At 41.5% G+C, this 20381-nt stretch overlaps 1 protein-coding gene across 1 annotated transcript in view; it reads right to left on the bottom strand.

Annotated features, from left to right (window-relative positions):
* ppm1lb (protein phosphatase, Mg2+/Mn2+ dependent, 1Lb) overlaps positions 1-20381 on the bottom strand; it is a 52953-nt gene that overhangs the window by 13793 nt on the left and 18779 nt on the right. The window contains exon 2 of the mRNA XM_080514896.1: positions 2388-2604. Coding sequence (XP_080371022.1) covers positions 2388-2604 — 217 coding nt within the window. The remainder of the gene's footprint in view (positions 1-2387; positions 2605-20381) is intronic.

Here is a 20381-nt window from a genome sequence, read left to right as displayed (position 1 = left end):
AACAATACGGATGTTCAATCAACACAGCCATTTTACTGAGCAGGTAGGTAGGTAGGTACAGAAGTGTCAATGAGGAAGACACTGAACCTCAAATTGCTCTCAATGGATTGACAGCGCCTTGCATGGCAGCAGCCTCAATTGGTGCGTGAATGTGTTTTGTGAATGGGTGAACGTGATTTACGATGTAAACAGCTGGAAAAACCATTTCCATGTACTGTAGGTAGCCAGGAGGTGGGCAGAAGGATAAATAAATGGACATTGAATATGAATAAAAAGGTGAATAAGTAAGGTAGATAAGTAGATAAATAGGCAGGAATTAGTGGTGTGTTCTGATTAAGTTGTGCGTATCTGAATAATGAATTACTCTTCAAGCCAAAAGTCACTCACTGCACCACCTTCTCTTCTGTATTTATTCACTTAACTGGGATCCTTTGTTAAATCAGGATACCACGAAGAACAGTGGCCTTCTCACAGGAATGCTGTATTTCTGAGGTTGCAGCATGTAACTAAAGTTAGTCCTTGTAATCATCTTGCAATCTATATTCCAGCCTGCTCTCTTTCATGTTCAATAAGTCAATAATGATTCAGTGTGCAGTGTTAACATATGTTCCTGGCCTCCTCTAATTTCCGATCTTATTAAGCTGGGAGAAAGTCAATTATGTTTATGAATGCAGCTCACATGCTTTTGAATTACACTGTGACACTGATCTTGTATTTTTTGCCCCCTCTTTGTTTCCCCCAAGGTTGTTTTGGTGCATTCAGATTGCGCGTTGTCATCACCCTTTATTTCCAGGTAGTCACCCTCCTCGTGCTTAAATGTTTGCCTGCTTGATCCTGTCTCACAAATATTGTTCTCCTCTCATTATGCCTGTCATACTAGTTTCCTATTTCTCTCTGCTGTATATCTCTTACCAGCAAAATGTCCCCCCCGCAGTGCATGCATTCTTCCCTCTGACCCTTCTTCTACCTCTTTCCATCCATCACTCTCTCCCTCTCTCGCATTACCCCTCTCTCCCTATATCCCTCCAGAGATAATTACTACAAGCCTTGGTAAGATCCACTTGTGTTTAAACAGCTGAATAAGCAAGGCCCTGGGCTGCTGACAGTCACTATTCAGCAACTGTCAAGTGAAACAGTGGAGAAGAAAATAACAGTTTGTGTGCACCATTACAGGGGACATTTAAAAACACTGCTGCAAACAACTGGCTGCTTTCTTACAAGTGCTCCAGTAATGAGAAACAATGGTGGTTTGAAGCTATCTGTATGGCCTCTACTTCTGTGGTCACACAGTGAAACAGACTGAACTTCACACACACGCACGCACGCACGCACGCACGCACGCACGCACGCACGCACGCACGCACACACACACGCACACACACACACACACACACACACACACACACACACACACACACACACACACACACACACACACACACATACACGTATACTGCATATGCTAATGAGACAATGGGACACCGACACCAGTGGTCTGCAACCCGCTGCTCTGGAGCCATATGTGGCTCTTCAGCCCATCTGTACTGGCTCCCAGTAACTTTATGTTATGTGTAAATAAGCACTATTTTATCCTATTTTTAAAAGGACTCTTATCTTACTGTACAATGCAGGACAAATTTGATACCATCAAAAAGTGGTTCAATAATTTGTCGCATATCTGTCAGATCTTACTCTGAACTGCTTGTCACAAACCACTGAACCATTGAGAACTGTAAATGTGAATAATTCCAAATAAAGTAAAGTCTGAGGAAAATAGAGCACTTCATTCAATCTGGACAAGCTACTGCATCAGACAATGATGGTACTTTGCCTGTTAGTTAGATGTATGGAGAGAAATGAGCAAACAACACAAAAGTTGTGTTAAAAGTGATAAACAACTGAAACAGCAATGAACAGCGAGGTCTTTTGTGACACTGTAAATCCTGCTTCATGTTGAGAAAACAAAACTGTACATTTGCAATATATTATGCAGCTTTAACTATGGCCTGAGAGGCTGAGAATGTTAAAACAGCTAATACTGACAAAAGGAATAAAATGATAATCTCAGATGGATAAGAAAGTTAAAAGCACTAAAACCAGCTAAAAGGCTTGAAACAGCCATAGAATGGTCGTGAAATGTCGGTCGCTCCTAATTGTTGTTCTTAAATTTCATGAATCCAACATAAGATTACAAACGTCAGCAAAACTATTGTATATATACAAGTATATGAGTTTACTGTAAGACAAAGATCAACAAAGGCACCACAGAGAATAGGTTTTCATGTTAAATGAAAAAGAAATTAAGTAATAACACAGGATTTGCACTTTAACTTGAAGATATACCGTGAAGTTGTGCATTTTCTGTGCATTTCCAATCAAATACACACCTGCTTCGTTGTAAGTAGCAGAGAGCTTGTCCAGCATTTCTCTGTCCAGCGTCAATATTTGCTGCTCCAGAATGGACGGATAGGAGAGGCTAACTCTCTCCTTTTTCTCATCTTTCTGCTTGTCTTTCTCTCTGTCTCGCTCTTTCTCCCGTTCATAGGTCAGTAGCTGCTGGCGCAGAGCCTCTGGCAGGTGGGCCTTAGCAAAGTCAGCAGCGGCCTGATAACAGAAAGCAGAGGGGGGAAAAGAAAGAGGAATTAGGTAGCTACACATGAACACGAGTCAGAAACACTCTTAGATGTTTAGCAAAGTATAATTCTGACATATCGCACATGTTGATGAGTGTGTTTTCCTTTTAAACTGGCCATGATCAAAGAGTAGAAATGGTAATATTAAACTTCTTTTGATCATTTCAAAAGATTAATGAGCCAGATTTAGAAAAAAAGAAATTAAGAAAATTGTTACATGTGATGGGAATATAGGACAGCGCATTTTCATTGAAAAAGACATGAATTTAAATGAGTAAACCTTTAGAGATCCTGTTGTGTAAGGGTGGAAATGATGTTGAGTTATCTTTTGCTGGTTTGAACCAAAGCATCTTCTTTCATGAAGAAGCCCATGACTGCATTTTACATCTATTAAGGGCACTTTAAACTACCTGGCATTAAAGATGCAAAGCAGACCTTAAAAATTATGTCACAACTGGCTGTGTTGTATCGGCGATCTTTTTCTGAGTACGAGTACTCAGTGCTTAGTTGAATACATTAGAAACAAGAAGAAAAGCTTGCCGTGTCAACCATGCCTCTGAAGCTGACTAACTTGCACATTAAGTGTACGTGTTTACTGCTTAGCAAAGTCTGAATAGAAAAACAGTAAATGCCATGGCCATACTAAATCATCAAAATGCCTGGAGGCTTTTTACCTCCTTGAGCTTTCTGTGGTAGATAATCAGTTAAAATATCACTTTTTGTACATTCACGATCCAGAATACTGTCAATGTAACTCGGTGTTTAAATGACCAGCGGATGCACACAGTGGCTGTAGAAAGTGGCCTATTAAACGAAACAAGGGTTACAATCACAGTAACCTGCTTGTCCTTACTGCCATCTCGTAGCACATTAATCACAGATAAACAAAGGCAAAGAAAGAAAATGTGCATCGCCACTCAGATGAACACACGCTGATTCTGTGGAATGGAGCTGAGCAAGATGTATTCTCACCTCTACACTGAATAAATGTGTTTTTTCAGGTGGTTCAGAGTAACTGTAGACTCAGGGAGGGCCAGCCAGCCCAAGGTCATGAAGTACAAATGTCAGATAATATCCTGCTGACATACTGCCGCTATCTGCATCATTCCAGGTTCAAAGAGCTCATATTTCATGCTGGATTTTCACTTGTAGGAAGTATAACACCTGCAGATTGTAGAAAGCAGTGAATCAAGAAAAATGTCACTACAGAACCCACAAGAGAAAAAAAGTATGCAGTTCGTTGCTACCGTATTAAATGATTTGAGGTCATATGACGTAAACTCATAGATGAACCCAATGTCTCATGAGCTTATACTGTGTGTCCCTATTTAGGTCTATACCTCCCTCTCCGTCTATTATCTCATTCTTCTCTGCAAAATTGCTTTCAAGGACTTGGGTCACCCTGCCTCCTCGACTTTTTCCTCCACCCATGAAAACAGCTCATCTCCTCATATCTTGTTATATCTTGTCAGTGTTGTTGAAGCTTTCCCCTGTAAACTCTGTCAATCTCCCCTCGATCGTCTCCGATGAAACCAAAACAAGCTCAATGTTTTTCATTCATGGACGTGTGAGTCTGACTTTCTCATTTTTCATTTCCCACAAACACACCCTCCCCTCTCTCTTCCCACAGCAATGTTCCCCCCAAAATCATGACAGCTCTTTTCTCCGTGCCTTTCTGACTCCGTCCTTTCTATTGTCTGAGAATAATCACTGTTGACGTGCTTTCATCCCGCGGTTGCCATGCGGGGAGCAGGAGTCACAAACGGAGTTCAAAGGTAATAAACAGAACAGGAAGTCTTTTGTTTGCTTGTGACATACGTTTACCAATTACTGAGCTCTGTAATGGTCTGCCTGCCGGTCTTAAACAAAGCTATGGGGTCACAAACTCTTCTCCCGCTACATTCCTTCTAGCATTGCTTCGCACACACATGTCTGAACCACTCGGTGGGAAGAAGAGGCCATGTCTTGACTATCTGATCGTCGAACCTGCTGGCTCACCAGACTGGCACCTCTCATATCGAAGCGTGGATGCAGGAGGGATAACACGGATGCATGAGATAAAGTCTGCGCTCCGGAGAGACAGAGGCCAAGGATTTAAGACTGTAAAACACAAGGGTAAAAAAAAAAAAAATTAAGGATGGGATTAGTGGACGGCATAAAAGCACAACGAAGGTATGCGGTGAGAGCTTAAAGATGAGAGGCCAAAGCCAGGATAAATGCGGCAAACTGGGTTGCCTATCATGGGAGAGTTATTCTTGCAGAAGGAGCCAGAGAGGGGTCAAGAACTAAAATTCTTTCTTACCCAATGGACAGCAGTGAAGAATGTAAGAATGGAGGGCTAATGAAATGACGAGTTGACTGTGGAGGGTCAAGGGACAAATTAAGACAAGAGCAGGAATTATCAGTTTATGGACCTTTTGGGGAAAGAGACACAACAGATTGCAGATTGAATGGAGTACTGAAAATGTAGTATTTTAAACCATCATTTAGATTATTTGTAGTGGTCCCACATGCAACCCATGTTTGTACACTGCTGTACACCACATATGGTCAACTCTGACTGTGAAGAAGGAAGCAAATATGTCATCCACTCCACCAGGGGGCCAAATTATATCAGACTATTGAACAATGAATGCGATTTGAAGCCACCAATTTAATGTAAAGGGCTAAATAGGTGTGATTTAAGCTCAGTGAATTATAATGCATGCATTTGGCATTTATATTTTGTTTACAATAACAATATTTGTAATTGCTATTGGGTTAAAATGTCCTCTATGCATCTCAATTTTGGGGAATTATCTCCGGGTTGCACATGGCCTTACCTATTGTCTGCTCTCGCCACTAAGTCAAAATGGTTTATCAATTAATGTTAAAGGTAGTTTGTATTGATCAACTTGAAGCGACCAACGACCAGCCGAGTTGAAGCTGACAGAAACATCAAAGTTAAATCTTTGGTAGGGTAAAAGGAATATCATTAAGTGTATTTTTTTCCTAAGCTCTACATTTACTAAATCATTCATAAGGGCCTGAACTAAAGCCAATCTTGACATGACAGTGAATATTAACAGTTAACATTTTGAGTTTTGGAGATATTGGGTTACCAAGAGTGAGATTGACAGCAGCATGGATGAACATACTGTTATAAGCAAAACAAAATGGAAAAGAAAATCAAACAATTTGTGGTTGAAGCCCAGGGCAACATTTTAAACTAAATCAGAACAATATTCAATGTGGGCAACTTTTTCCTTTAAAAGAGAGCCAACTCACCACTTGAGATAAATCTTACTCATTTAAATTCATGTCTATCTGACAATAGTCCTGAGCAATTAAACCCCGAAAGAGCTCTAACTTCTGCACAGCCATTTGATTTACTGTCAGTATTAAATATTCAAAAGTTCAATTAATACAGTCATGAGGGCTTCAAATAAATTCCAGCCTCATTTTCAGATATCAGACTTTTTATTTAATTTTTTTTGAATTACCCACCATTAAATAGATTATATTGCTGATGAATAAAACACTAAAAGTGGACTGCATATATCGCTGGTTTTCTATGTCCAACTCCAAAACCTAGACACATTTGATTACAATTTTTATACTGCATTTTGCAAAAATTATAATAGCTGGTGTTTGCAATATGATTGCAATGAGAGAAAAAAAATCAATTAACTAACTCAATGAATTCCTTATTAGATAAAATATATTTTGCAAGATATACTTTGTGTGTGCATGTATGCATGTGTGACGTCTGAGAGTGTGTGTATTTGGAAAGGATTTTCACTGTGACTCTCAGTGTCAACATGGGAGAGCAGTCATTTCAGCGCAGAGCATCACATTGGGCTCTCCTTCACACAAGACTTCACCTGCTCCCACACACAAACACACAGATCTTCCTATCGAAACAGTGCCACCTACACACTTCGCCTCACCTACCCTGCCACCCAAACTCTCCCTCCTGACGAAGAACTTTGAGCAACTCCGTCACACAGTCCAGCGGCACGAGTCAAGTCTGCTGAATATTTCCATCCATCACATTGCGAGGCCAGCAGAAATGGGGAGAGTCAGCCGAGTTTTCCTTTGGAATCACCCCGAGGCAGTTTCATAACCCAAGTACAAAAATCTCTTTCTCTGACAGATCAGCCAGGCAGATGGAGGGAGGGAGAAAAAAGGGACTGGAGCAGGAGAGACTGAGGAGCGGCGTAAGAACCATTCATTAGCATCACTCAAGCACATCATTAAAGGAAAAGAGAGAGAGAGAAAGAGAGGCTCTGGTTGAAAGACAGGGCCCAAGATAAGTGACAGAAAACCGTAAAAGGGATGAAATACTGAGAAAGCGCTAAGAAGTCTGCAAAGAAAAGTATTTCACAATATTTCCCTTTGTTAGTATCTTTTCCGACTCCAGAGTTTTAAATTGCAAATCAGAAAGTCCATCACTCGGAACAGTCACAGTGATGCAATTTACCTTCTCTATCTAGCAAGTGTTAGCAACATTTATATGTGCAAAATGATATGTACAATAGGAACGATAGCTTGGGGGCCTTTTGCTGTGAACATTGCATGATTTTCCAGAGTCTGCTTGAGTTTTCTCATTGACTCTAGGTGTTAAAGTGAGTGTGTGTGGTATGTGGTTCTCTCTGTAGTTCCAGTTTGATAGACTTGTGACCGGTCCTGGGCCTTCACCCATGGATGGATGGATGGATGAAAAATGGTGGTGTGTTTACCGAATCCTTCAAACACACGATCAAAATCCACTGAGTGTATCACGCTTTGCACTAGTGAATTAATTGCAGGTAATAAAAGCACCAATAAACAGATGTAGGTTTTTCCTCACGAACACAGTGCATGTCTCAGTGAGGTCATGACGCCTGGGAGAGGAACAGCACAAAGTCCAAGCTGTATTGTCTCACACATTAGTTCTATATGTGTCAAGACTTTGCTAAATGCCGTGTGTAATTGTCTCTTAATTTAGTTCAATGTTCCCCGTGATATAAACAAAAACTCTCTGCTTTGTACTTAAGCGGCCAACAAGGAGCTCTGAGGTCACACAGACACGTTATCGAGGCCGGGACTGGAAGTTGGTTCTGGAAACAACAACACAGTCAACAACACTCTATAAAATAATGCTATTTTGAACCTTAATAGCTCAACGACAAGAGGAAGTCTGAAGCAGTAGAACAGTTTAATAATGGGCCTTGTGGAAAAAACAAAATGTATAAGTAGTTATACATAAACCAATTTCTTCCATGGTTTTAAAACACTAATTTAACTGAAGCGCCTCTGGAAATGGTTTTACAAAATAAAAACCTAATACTTTACAGTAAAGTTCACTATTCAAAAGATTTGTATTGTTCTTTCAAATCTTAGAGATCCATTTCACTTTCAGAAAATGCCAAAGCCTGTGTTACGAAGCACAAGTTCAGCTTTGCAATGTGAATAGGGCTGACCCTGGGTGGTTAACTTCTTATCAAGCTGTGCTGCTGTAGTACGGCTAAATGCCTGAGTGGCTTTCTGTTTGCATGCGAGTCCTATGTCCAGGTTTTGTCTCGGTAGTCTTGCTTTCCTCCCAAACACTACCTTGATTGCGAGATGGTGCGGTTGCCTGTCTCTCTGTGTTTGCCTTGTGATAGACTGGCATCCTGTCAAGGGCGTACCCTGCCTTCACCCAGAGCCAGCTGGGATCCTGCTCACACATCCTTAAGTCGGACCAAGTGGCATAAAAGATGGATGCATGTTTGGGTGGATGCAACCTTTTTTGTGCTACAGTATGATGTTCTAAGTATATTTTCATTTAAAGTCTGTTTTTCATTACCTTGAAATTAGTCTGAAATAAACAAGTGAATAAGTGAGGAAAAGAGTATTGTCAACCTCCCTATTTTGACTCAATAAGTTGCTTCCTGTGCAGCCAGGAGCCAGACTGGATTTGTTTGTGTGGCCTTGAAAACACCCCCTTGTGCCCAATGCACACATTTACTCTGGCATTCCAAAACTATTTTGCTCTTCCAGTCATTAAATCTCACTCAAAACCACAACAAACATTCAGAGCACAGATGGGCTCAGGCAGGGAGAAACAGAGCAATTGGAAGGGGCTGAGGCGGGGCGATGGTGCTGTGAACTTTAAAATCTCTTTTTGCCACCAATGGAGCTTGCACGCGTACACAAAAACATGCGTCTCCACTTGATTTCCCCCAAAAAAACATTCAGAAATAAGCACTCTGCACAACATTCATATTCAAATAGCCATCATGTCGCACAGGGTGCATGTAATGACCAGCAGCATGCTGTCTGGCTGAGAGTGAAAAGAGGACAGAAATGGCTTCTGTGAAGTGAATGAGGCAAAAGCCCGAGCTATAAAATTGGATCAAAACCAGAAAGTTGAAAAGAACTCTATTAAAAGTGGCTGGAAATGCTTCAGTGCCTTCAGCTTTCACAAAGAGCGAGATCTACATGAAATACTGCCTATTGGCGAAAACACAGTCGGCCCCACGTCTTCTCTCTCTATTACTGTGACAGAAAAGGTGCAAGACTGTATGATAACAACATCTGGTAACTATGGTTACGACTACCCAGGGCTTTTATTGGCCCCACATCTGTCCCGTCTCCTCCCGAACCTGCAGCAGCACATAAAGTCCTGCTCACGAGGACAACAGACTGTGGGGTTGTTCGCTCGTTCCGTTTCCAATAAAGCAGATTTTACTGCCAAGGTGACCGTACACCGACTATACCACTCTAAACACACACTCTCACACACAGTCACACAGAGACAGATCTTGCTCATAAAGTGAACGGGGACTATTACAGAGGTGATTCACATTCAGGTAGTGAACAGGCTCAGTCGTCGTCAGTCTACATCTCTATTCACTATGCACACGTCCTGCAGTGAGACCTGGCCGTGTGACCTTCCCGTGACAGCTTGCTCTATTAGTAGAGGTGAAGACATATATTAAACTTAAATAGTCTATCAGAAAGATGCTGTGTGGTTAATCAATAATGTCTTATAACCTCTTCTGGTGAAGGGAGCTCCCATCATTGTCCATGGCTTCTATATGGACATAATAATAATTAGACTGATGTTTATTTTAAAAGGACACTGACCAGAACATGACTCAACTGACAAGTAAAGCATGCAGGAACTGCAACCGCCTGTGTGAGAGCCTGGCTGACAATTCACTTCTGTCATCAATTTGAACATGATCAAGTCAGACAAAAAGGGGATTTAACCATTTAAAGAAGATCATTCACTTATTTTTAAATGTTTGGAGTGACTCATGTTAACTATTGTGCATCACAGTGTGTCTCTTCCTCTTGACATACCTTCACACCTTAACATTGTATGGTCTTACCGCGCATATGAAAACCAAAGGGAATATTGGTATTTTTGAGCTCGGAAAAAGAAATAACACTCAAATTCATGTTGACCTTTGAACCGACCAGCAAGTGAGAATATCTGATGTGCCTTGAATCACCAACATGTGTAGCTATGTGAGAATTAAAAAAAAAAAAAAAATCTCCTCATAACAGCCCACAAATGAATTTGTTTATGTGACTAATACTCCTTCAACATCCCAGAAGATACCAGCAAGAAAACTGCAACCACTTGTACCACTGATGAATAAAAGAAAGATCTGAGGGAAGGTTCAGTGAAAAGGTGCAGAGGCACCGAAGCTCACACATCTCCAGCATGGCTGTAAATAACACCCAGCCTTTCATCTTGACTCGCTGCTTTCCTGAACACGCGTCCAACACATGCTACGCATCCACCAAAACGTGCGAGCAGCTGCCACGGTGTAAATGTGGCACCCGTGAAATGTGATCCAAGGCATTCGGTGCGGCATCCCTATAATTTCTTGGGTAATAATCAACACAGATCTGACTGCAAAGCAGTATTATCGCTGAAGCGCAGCCTGGTGCCGTGTACCCATAGATGTGCAGGAGCCAATGTTCGCGCCTGTGTGTACCCCAGATAGACAGAAACAGTTATTACCTTTAGCCTGGGTGCGCCACACATCACAAGTCTAACTCACTGAGCGGAGAGGTGGCAATTAGAATAACTCAAACTGGCAAAAATCAGCACGGGCCATAAACACCACAGCAAGGGTGTGACAGTGATAGGAAAAGAAAAAAAGAAAAAGAAATGAGGAAGTGGAAAGAAGAGCGCAGAGGTGATAAAAGCCATTTGAGATGAGCATTCAGGGTAGAAAAATGAGCAAAATGAAAGGAAAAAAAGTGGAGACAGAGAGAGTGTATGAAAATAGAAACACACCCCCTGCTCAGATGTGCCTCAGAATTTCTTGGAGGTTTGAGACTGATTACAAAGACACAGTCTTTGGGTTTACCAGAACATTTAATCCTAATTTATTTCCTTTTTTTAATGTCTGCTATGCACAGGAAAAAAAAGAAGGTGTGATTTATTTCATTCAGTGATTACACAGCCATAAGATGCCATTACATAGCGAAACTGGCAGGCATCGCTCACGTTGGAGTTTGTTGGCTGGGCCCCTTAAAGATGCTTTCATCAAGACAACACCTGAGCTATGATTATAGGTGTAGATGATAGGATGGCATTCCTGGGCGAAGGTGGGGTTTTTTGTGTTGTGACTGGAACACTGACAGCACTAAGGATACTTGCTCGCCCTCCACTCTCACCGAGTAGAATATTTCCAGCAGCGACCAACGACCACACATGATTCCACGCTTTTTACAACCGCTGCTGCAAGAAGTCAAGTGATATATCTGAACAAACATTACACATTCCTACTACACTCTCGAACGAGGATGTCTTCCCACGATTCTTTTTTTGTGTGTGTGATGAGAATAGCTAAACAGAGGGAGGAGGGGAATGGGGGGCATGAATAAAGGAGCAATGTCACTGACTTGCAGGATCAACATTTCCTCTGCACAGATGAATCTCTGTCTGTTGGCAAGCAAAATGCCTTATTGATTGCTGAGTGCAAGTCGAGCCATACTATACAAAGAACGGTAGGCTTATCCAAGTTCTTTTGGGTTGAAGGAGCATTTTGAGAGGCTGTTTTGAGAGGCATTTTGAGAGGCTGCAGGAGCCACTTTATGGCTCCTGCAGCAGGACAGAGGCCCTCCTGGCACAAGAGGAACTTGAGTCACTAAGTGGCGTGATTATTGGTGGGGGTTTAGGGGTTTGACTAAACATCAGGCCTGTAAATGACATCTCTTAATATTAGTCTTCCAAAAGGCAGGTTACACTCTGGACAACACACGCCTGTCAAGCTTTGTTGACAAGCGTCCACTTAGAATAAAAGAAAAATAAATAATAATTTTTTCTTTGCTAAATAATCTCAAAGTCATTATGAATGTCTAAAACCCATGTAAGAACCATGTCAATTTGTTTTCCATGCATTACAAAATCTTTTAATTATATATTGTAATCCTGTCATTAATATACAGGATTAATGTTGCTTTGTATGCAATTGATGGGACAAAACTTCACGGTGAATGGGCGGGGGTGGACCAACAATCATGAGCCTGTTTTGTAAAACACTTCTAGACCAAACAGAGGTGGGAAAGCCAAAAGAAGAGTATTGTTAGTCAAACTAAATTCAAAGCGACCCTCCTCCTTCAAGGTAAAACCCGAACAGGATACACAGTTTACCCAAACAAAGATAACACTGTCGTTCCATATTCCCTGCAGAGACAGCATGTTTATTCTATTGCGGAGTGCATTATCTTTCAAATGCAGAAATTGATAGAAGAAAGGTCAGCTCACCCTAATTTGGAATTCAAACCTCTGCCAGAATTGTGTATGTTTGAGAAATCAACCTCACAAAACACACAGAAGAGAAAAAATGTATCAAATGTCGAGAGAAGCTTGTATTTGTTTATGCCTTTTTTTGGTTTTAAAAACTATAGCACTATATTTGGTCATTTCTGGCTGATGAAAATCTAAAATAGAACAAAAAAAGCAACAAAATAAGTTAACTGAGCAAAGGCTCCACAAAATAATAAGTATGTTAATTGACAATGAAAATACTCCTGTGATTACGAAAGAATTAAATTATGTGATTAGTGTGCTGTTAGAGAAATAAACTACTTAGTAGTGACTTACTTGATTGTCAGGCAATTAATTAACTGGCCTAAGTGTTGTCAGTTTTGATTTGATGCTTTTATTCAAACAAGCCGGATGATGATGATGGTGGTGATGATGAGGATGATGATGATGACGATGAGGATGATGAGGATGATGGCATCGATTTGGCTGGTAGAAAACTAAGATGAGCACGTTTTACATGTACTGACATTTCATTGATCAAACAAATAATTTTGGGGAATGTAAAAAGCCACAACAGGCTTAATAAAAACCCCCAAAAAAGTAAGACTTTGTTTTTCTGAGATTTTATGTTTGGAACTATTGCTGGAACAACAGTTGAAAGATATTAGACTATCAAAAACTATTGGTAATGGCATGGACATGCAAAAAGCAAAAAAAAAAAAAAAAGATGATGATATTAGTTTGGATTTGTATAAGTTGTTACTGTTACCGTATATTGTCTTTCAATACATACAATGTCCAGCCTGACATTTATGATGCAGAAATATGACAGGAAGCAGGCTAAACTCTTGCAAGTTTGCAGTTTTCTTAAATGAACAGACGTAGGGTTGAAATGATGACGGTTCCTGTTCAGGACCCAGAGGGGTTTGGCTAAGCACTTCTCAGATATCCATCAGCTCACATACTGTTTGTCCTTGTGTCAAGGACAGAGGCTGCGCTATTAAAAGTTTGTACAACACATTTGTTTGGCAATTAAAAAAAAATGTTTTTAGAGAAAAGAGAAGAGAAGAGAAGAGAAGAGAAGAGAAGAGAAGAGAAGAGAAGAGAAGAGAAGAGAAGAGAAGAGAAGAGATCTCCACAGGCTTGTCCTTTGCCATCTATTAGAATTGCATTTGTCCTTCAGACCCCAACACCTACCTCCGCTATATTTATACACCCACCTCTGCACGACGAGTGTGTATGTGTGTGTGTGTGTGTGTGTGTGTGTGTGTGTGTGTGTGTGTGTGTGTGTGTGTGTGTGTGTGTGTGCTCGGAGTGTAGCGCTGACATTTTACTCGTCTTCGTTTTCCTTGATGAGAGCGGAAAGACCCTGGGGGAGTTTACTTACATCACACCAATCAGCAGCAACTCTCCCCACACGCAGAGTTAAAATGGAATCTCATTCCGTTGCTCACTCCGTGCTTGTTTTGATCTTATTAATGTGTACAGCAATGGAGATGAAAACGTCTTCCCAGCGGTGTTTTACAACAGGTTCTCCACCAACAGATAAAACTCAGGGGACTCTCGTGTCCTTTCTTCAGCTGAGGTGCCCGAGTGGGCAATCGCTAGACTCAAATTCAAAAGGTACTTGTTGGCAACTGCTCTTATTTGTATTCCTGCTATCTGGAGCCTATGTGTTTGCTGAGCTTTACTCTCAGGCCATACTTTACTGCTTCGCCAGTCTGACTGTGCTTTATATGATCTGAACTCAGTTTGTTGTTCCAGAAAAGGACACATGAGAAGTTGAACCAAGACCCTTTGGGAAAAGGACAATCTATGTCTTCAGTATCTCAGTATTGCCTCGACGTTCAGGCTAAGGACGATTCCTGTGACAAGACAAGTCGCTCAACCACTTTAATTTCATTTACATTTCAGATTTGCATTTTTTTTAAAACCTTGGTGTGACACAAAAAAAGACTGCTTCTTGAAGCTATTTCAGTGGTAAGTAATCCACAGAGCTCGTTGGATCCAAAAATGCACCTCAAAGTTTAGCTGGACTTAAAGTGAGGATTCTGGAATCTGAATAATTAAATGAAGCCGGTATACTTCCAAATTATAGTCTGAAGTACCACTTGCGATATTTTCTTGCTCCGCTGCAGGGGGATTTGATGCTAAAAACATTGGAACTTTTGAAATTGTAAAGGAACAGTGGATTTTGTTTCCCGTCTCCCACTGGTGCTGCATCAGTGGGCTTGTTTCTAAAGGCACTATTAAAGGGAGGAGCAGTTGCACTGAACATCATTTATATTCCCTTTGAATGTGGGTACCATTTTAACACAATGGTGGAAAACAGAGTAAATTAATTTATAATTTCTTTTCACATGTGAACTTTATGATCGTAGTAGAAGTAATGAGAGGGGATTTAATTCTGATGTTTTTTTTTGTTAATGACGCTTCCTGCTTTCATTTTTAGATTATTCACAAAGCGGTGTTTCCCCGTCTTGATTTAGTGCCACGCACTGGTCTTATTTTATCCATGTGCTGGGAACAAACGGTAACAATGTACAACAGAGGCCGAGATGTGAAGACAGCGGGCAGAAAAGTTTCAAAAAACAAGAGAGTGTGATTCTCCCTCTTCTGAATGTGGGACACAAAAAGCCTAGAGGAGAAGAGCTAAGTAAATGTCAGCTACGCCTTTCTTTCCCTTTCTGACACACACACACACACACACACACACACACACACACACACACACACACACACACACACACACACACACACACACACACACACACACACACACACACACACACACACACACAAACTTGTTGGCAACTGCTCTTATTTGTATTCCTGCTATCTGGAGCCTATGTGTTTTCTGGCAGACCCTGATTTATCAATTGCATAAATATTCATACTGTAGTCAGGGTGGCAAGGTTCATCAGCGCCCTCTCTTCTTGCAAGTGCGACTGCTCACGCACGCACTTATAAACGCACGCCCGCACGCACACCCTTCACACGATGCTGATGTATTCCTAAATAATGCGAACCCTCCGCATGCACTCAGAGTCTGTGAACACAGTGGGGTATTTCATCATCAACTAATGAACCAAGTCAGTGTCTGTCTGTCACCCCATGTGCAAACAGTGGCACACACAAGCATACACACACACGCACGCACGCACGCACACACACACACACACACACACACATAAAACGAATGTCTATGATTGAACCCTCTTATCAATCATTTCCCGCTTGAGTAAATGGCGAAGTGGATCTCCTGGCAGATTAATGGCATCGGGGTGAGAGACTCTTTATGTTTGATAAGCCTCGCTGAGGAGGCTGAAACTTGTGAATGTGACAACACGCAGGGAGCGTTTGTCCTCAGATGCCCTTCTACAGCCACTCAAGACATTAGCTGGAAGCCTGTCTTACTTTGAAAAAAAAAAGGCCATTACAAAAACAATAAATAATTTACAAGACCGCAGCAGAAGCTACATTTCTCCTCAAAGTCTCTTTATTATTGGACTCTTAGAAGCATGCTGCTGTCAACTTCATTAGAGAAGGAGTCACAAATCCCCATTATTGTTATTTTGTAAAGAGGAAGCTATTCGGGTGCTGCTGGTGGTGGGATGATTCAAGGCGTTTGTCTTTGCGCACTTGTCTTCTCCACTCACAAACCTCCTGTATGATGGCGTCACAGCTCATTGCTCCCATGTTTCATCTCATTCTGTTTCACATAGACACACATAGCACATATTGCAGCCAATTAACTCCTCCAATCTGGAACAATCAATTTGTATTTTTCACAAACTCACTCCAAGCACAATACACATGTAGGCTGTGATAAACTGCTCCTTGCGGTGCAACCTCAACAGCTTCACACCCTTCAGTTGTGACTGAAAGGAAGAATATATAGGTGTCAGGAAAAAAATAAAGCAAATCCCAACCACAAAACTCCTGCCGCTTCTTCACCCTCTTCCTTCTCTTTTGAAGTTGATTCATTCTCTGCTCATATCAAAGCACCAAATTGAAAGTGAAATAAACAGAGATGGAGTAAAAAACCTGCACTCCCAGTTAGATTACCTTGAGAAACTCAAAACATTTAGAGATGAAATAAGCAAATGAGACATTGAAAGAATTTCTCAAGCAGCATAGTTTTAAAGGACACCAAATCAAATCTTGTGTTTATAGGTTGTTGTGAGATTGTGATTCATCAAAGAGCAATGTCTTCACCGGCTCCCTGCAGAGAAACAATAAAATGGGAAGGATGCAACTTGTTTACATGCTACAGGGAGCACATAGCAGCATCCTGTTCCGGCTCCTCCCTGATCCTCTATTCATTTGTAGGAAAGGTACATCTGTACTGGTGCTCACAACAAAATCCTTCCATCCATCCATGAATGTAAGGAGGCCTTACCCAAGCCTACAGTATAATTGCATTTCCATGGAACATTGACAATCAGCACAAGAAACCATTTCCTCATAATTAATATGCATCTTGAATACTAAATATAATATACCACTCAATCACTGAGATGCAGATTGAGTCATTGTGGTTGTTTTTATTCTCAACGTGTACCACAACGTGTCACATTGCAGTTCGCGACAAGTGCCAAGTGGTGCTTCTGCCATCCTGAGTCAACAGCTTCCTGGTCTCTATTCATCCCTTCCTGTGTCCACCCATTCATGCCTGCACTCATCTCCATACAGCTGTCTGCCTTGGCAACTCTTTCAATTTAACAACGTTGCAGTCATGACATTTTTTTTCTTTTTTGCCAACTGCGGGCATATGGTGCAAAGTAACCGTTCCATATTTCACGTGAACATTCGCCTCACTTTCATGCACATACGGCATGCTGAGAAGCAGCAGGCAGGAGGCCTATAATTGGGACACCCATAAATAAGGAACACAGCGACGCCTGGATTTCTGCTGATTTGTTTTGCGGGAGATGCATGTGTGAATAAACTGATGGCTTTTCATTTTTAATAACGCTGCAGTCTGCTGGTCTCATCCCTTCCCCTCTCTCTCTCTCTCTCTCTCTCTCTTGCTCTCTCTCTCACCTTTTGTTCTTCCCGCACCAGCTCACAACTATAACTTCTTTCACCTATCACCGTCTTGTGCTCTCGTTTATGATCGTGCCTCCCTCCGCCCATTTTCCAGCATTTCAATCTATATCCTCCTCCTCCTCCTCCTCCAACTTCTTAACTTCACCCACTTTCTCTGGCTGTCACTCTGGAGACCGCTGTTACATTTATCACTTTAATTACAAACTGCTGGCCTCTTCTATCCCAGTCTGATTAGTAGCATGGGGGGGGGGGGGGGGGGGGGGGGGGGGGCTGTAAATACAAGTACTACATCATGGCCTTCAAGAATGTGTGCAGGTGTACCAGTTACTTCAACAAAAAATTATCTAAAAGTGCTGAAACCCTCACAACTTGCACCACGTTATGCATGTAATTCACCTTTCAGTATTTTCAGGTTTTAAAAACTTCCTGAAAAAGTTCAAAATTGAAGGAACACGTTTGAACGGCTCTGCCACAAGGGAAAAGAATTTCAGATCACCTGCGAATGTTGCCAGGATATTTTGCGAGCTCCTTCTTGAACTCCGTTCACAATTTATCGCAGCCCAGTAAGACAGGAACTTAAAACTGGGGACCCATGTGCAATGCTGAAAACGAGATGTACCCTCTATAGTCCAAAAGCAGGTTTCCTGGCATTTACCCAACACCGTGCTCCCATTCATCAGAGAGGCGGACCCCCCCCCCCCCCAAAAAAAAAAAAAACATGTACCAATCAATGCAAGCCTGTTTATGAGTGCACACATGTCCTACAAAGCAAAGCAAAACTGCACTAGCTGATAAACATACAGACATTCATAAAACTCAATACTCATCTGCTCCATCTGCTGCTGCCGGTGCTCTCATAAAGCCTCTTGACAGAAAGAAAAGCTTTTGTGTGCATGCCTCTGCGCATCACACTGTGAGGAGTATAGACCTCTATGAATCAGAACATTGACTTAATACAAAGGGCTGCCGATACGAGGGGTTGCTAAGCGTATGCTGGGAAAGGACTTTGCATGGCGAATACAGGCACAATAGAGCAGGGATGTGGCTGAACCAAAGAGAAGCAGCCACTTTCCGCATGTGAGTCATGCGAGATACAAGGAGAGAGACAGTGGCAGATCCTGTATCACATCGGTTTGTGTGACAGGCTTGTGGGAGACGAAGCCATCTCTTCCCACACACTGGCACAAGAGATACCAGCTGAGGGAGGAGGATATCTCAGCGTTTTGCAATGGTAGTCTTCTGTATTCTCCAAAACAAGACACTGACTGAGATGCTTGCGGACTGGAAGTGACACAAGGCTTCCACTGTCTTGACGACCCCACACATGCTCATCTCTTGCAATGTCACTAACTCCCTGAGATCAAACGAGTTGAAGTTCCAAACTGTGCAAAGACAGATGAGGTTGTGACGAAGACACATGCTGCTCCAAGATGGCTTATAACTTCAGTGCCGCCAAGTTCCCTTACAACATAATGAGGACAGGATGTGTAGCCAAACACCGAACCCTGTGCCCACTTTCCAAAAACAATTTGAAATGTTGCCCACAAATACTGAAAACTATACCGTGGGCATCTGAGCTGGCCACGTTCAATAAGACTCACATGGAAGGCATCCAGGAACTCAGTATGGTCCATCTTCAAAATGAACGTGATTCTGGTGTGCCGAATAAGCCTGTCCACATTGAGAGTCAATTTGAATTCAATGCTGCTAATCATTTTAGCTCACTCTGGTTTTGCTTGTTCTTGACAGCTTGTACATTTGCTGTCATGCCTGTTTAGTGGAGGGCTGTGGGTGTTCAGAGGCACAGCCAGGAGGCATCAGGCCATTGGTCGTCAAGGCAGCCCAGTTTCCACGGCAGGTGCAGTACCATCATGGAGCGGAACAACTGTAAACTGGCTTGCTCACCATTTCCAGTCTCAAACACCACAGATTTCTCAAGGGACAGCGTGCCAACAATGGAAGCCGGCATGAACCTTTGTCCTTCGTTGAGTATGTTTGTGTATAGACCATGTACATCTTCTGATGCCTTTGGAACCTTGCCCTCAGCAAAAACACAATAAAAAAGCACAATAAGCATGACATTGGCTGACTGTTTCTGAGGCAATGTTTCAAACTTGACACAGATTTATTGGTCTAACAATATGTTTTCAGCAGATTAAAGCATACAAATATGAGATTAAATACAATGTGTATTGGATTTACTTCATTGGAAGTCAGTCTGCCCAATGTCTCAGGAGTCCTGGATCAGACATGTTCTTCATGTCAGTAAACATTAGACATACACTTCATGACTCCAGGAATACATTTATCTGACTGTCATCGCTTCTTTTTTTAAAATGTTTTTTCCCCTGTTCAAGTCTGTGTCACTTTCTGTATGTGCTTTGTAAGGACAGGTTTCAGGATTTTGGGTAATAAAAAGTGTATATTCATGATCAATTATACATACTGTTAAATGATCAAAGAATGCAGGAAAAAGCATGCAGAAAAAGTTGTACTTTTATATAATAATAAACAATTTGTTAAATTGGCTATAGCTTTTCTGTCACTCTGGAGAATGCATCCCAAACTCAGGAGAAGGAGTTTGACAGGCAGAGAATTGGCAATTGAGCAACTTGGAACATCTGAAGGGAGGGACCCTGTATTATTGGGAGCATAAATTCTTAATGAATATGTAAATCAAAACTACAACATTTTTGGGACAATCAATTTTGTGGACACTAAACAAATTTCATTTAAGCTGAAATAAATACATACCCCTCTAAAATTGAAACAAAAAGTCTTTGTTGTTTTTCAGAATGTTTTATTTTCCTGTTGGTGGTTAAAAAGTAAATCTATTTGTGCACTTATGTGCTTCTATGGGCCTGTAAGTTCTCGAATTGATTTACACCTGTATTGTCAATAGCATCAGCATCAGTGGAATAGCATCAGTATCATTATCACCCGACCTGGAAGTGATT

Source organism: Blennius ocellaris (assembly GCF_963422515.1).
Source record: "Blennius ocellaris genome assembly, chromosome: 2".
NCBI classification, from domain to species: domain Eukaryota; kingdom Metazoa; phylum Chordata; class Actinopteri; order Blenniiformes; family Blenniidae; genus Blennius; species Blennius ocellaris.
Note: the sequence above shows the minus strand (reverse complement) of the source record. Positions and strands in the feature narration are given on the sequence as shown.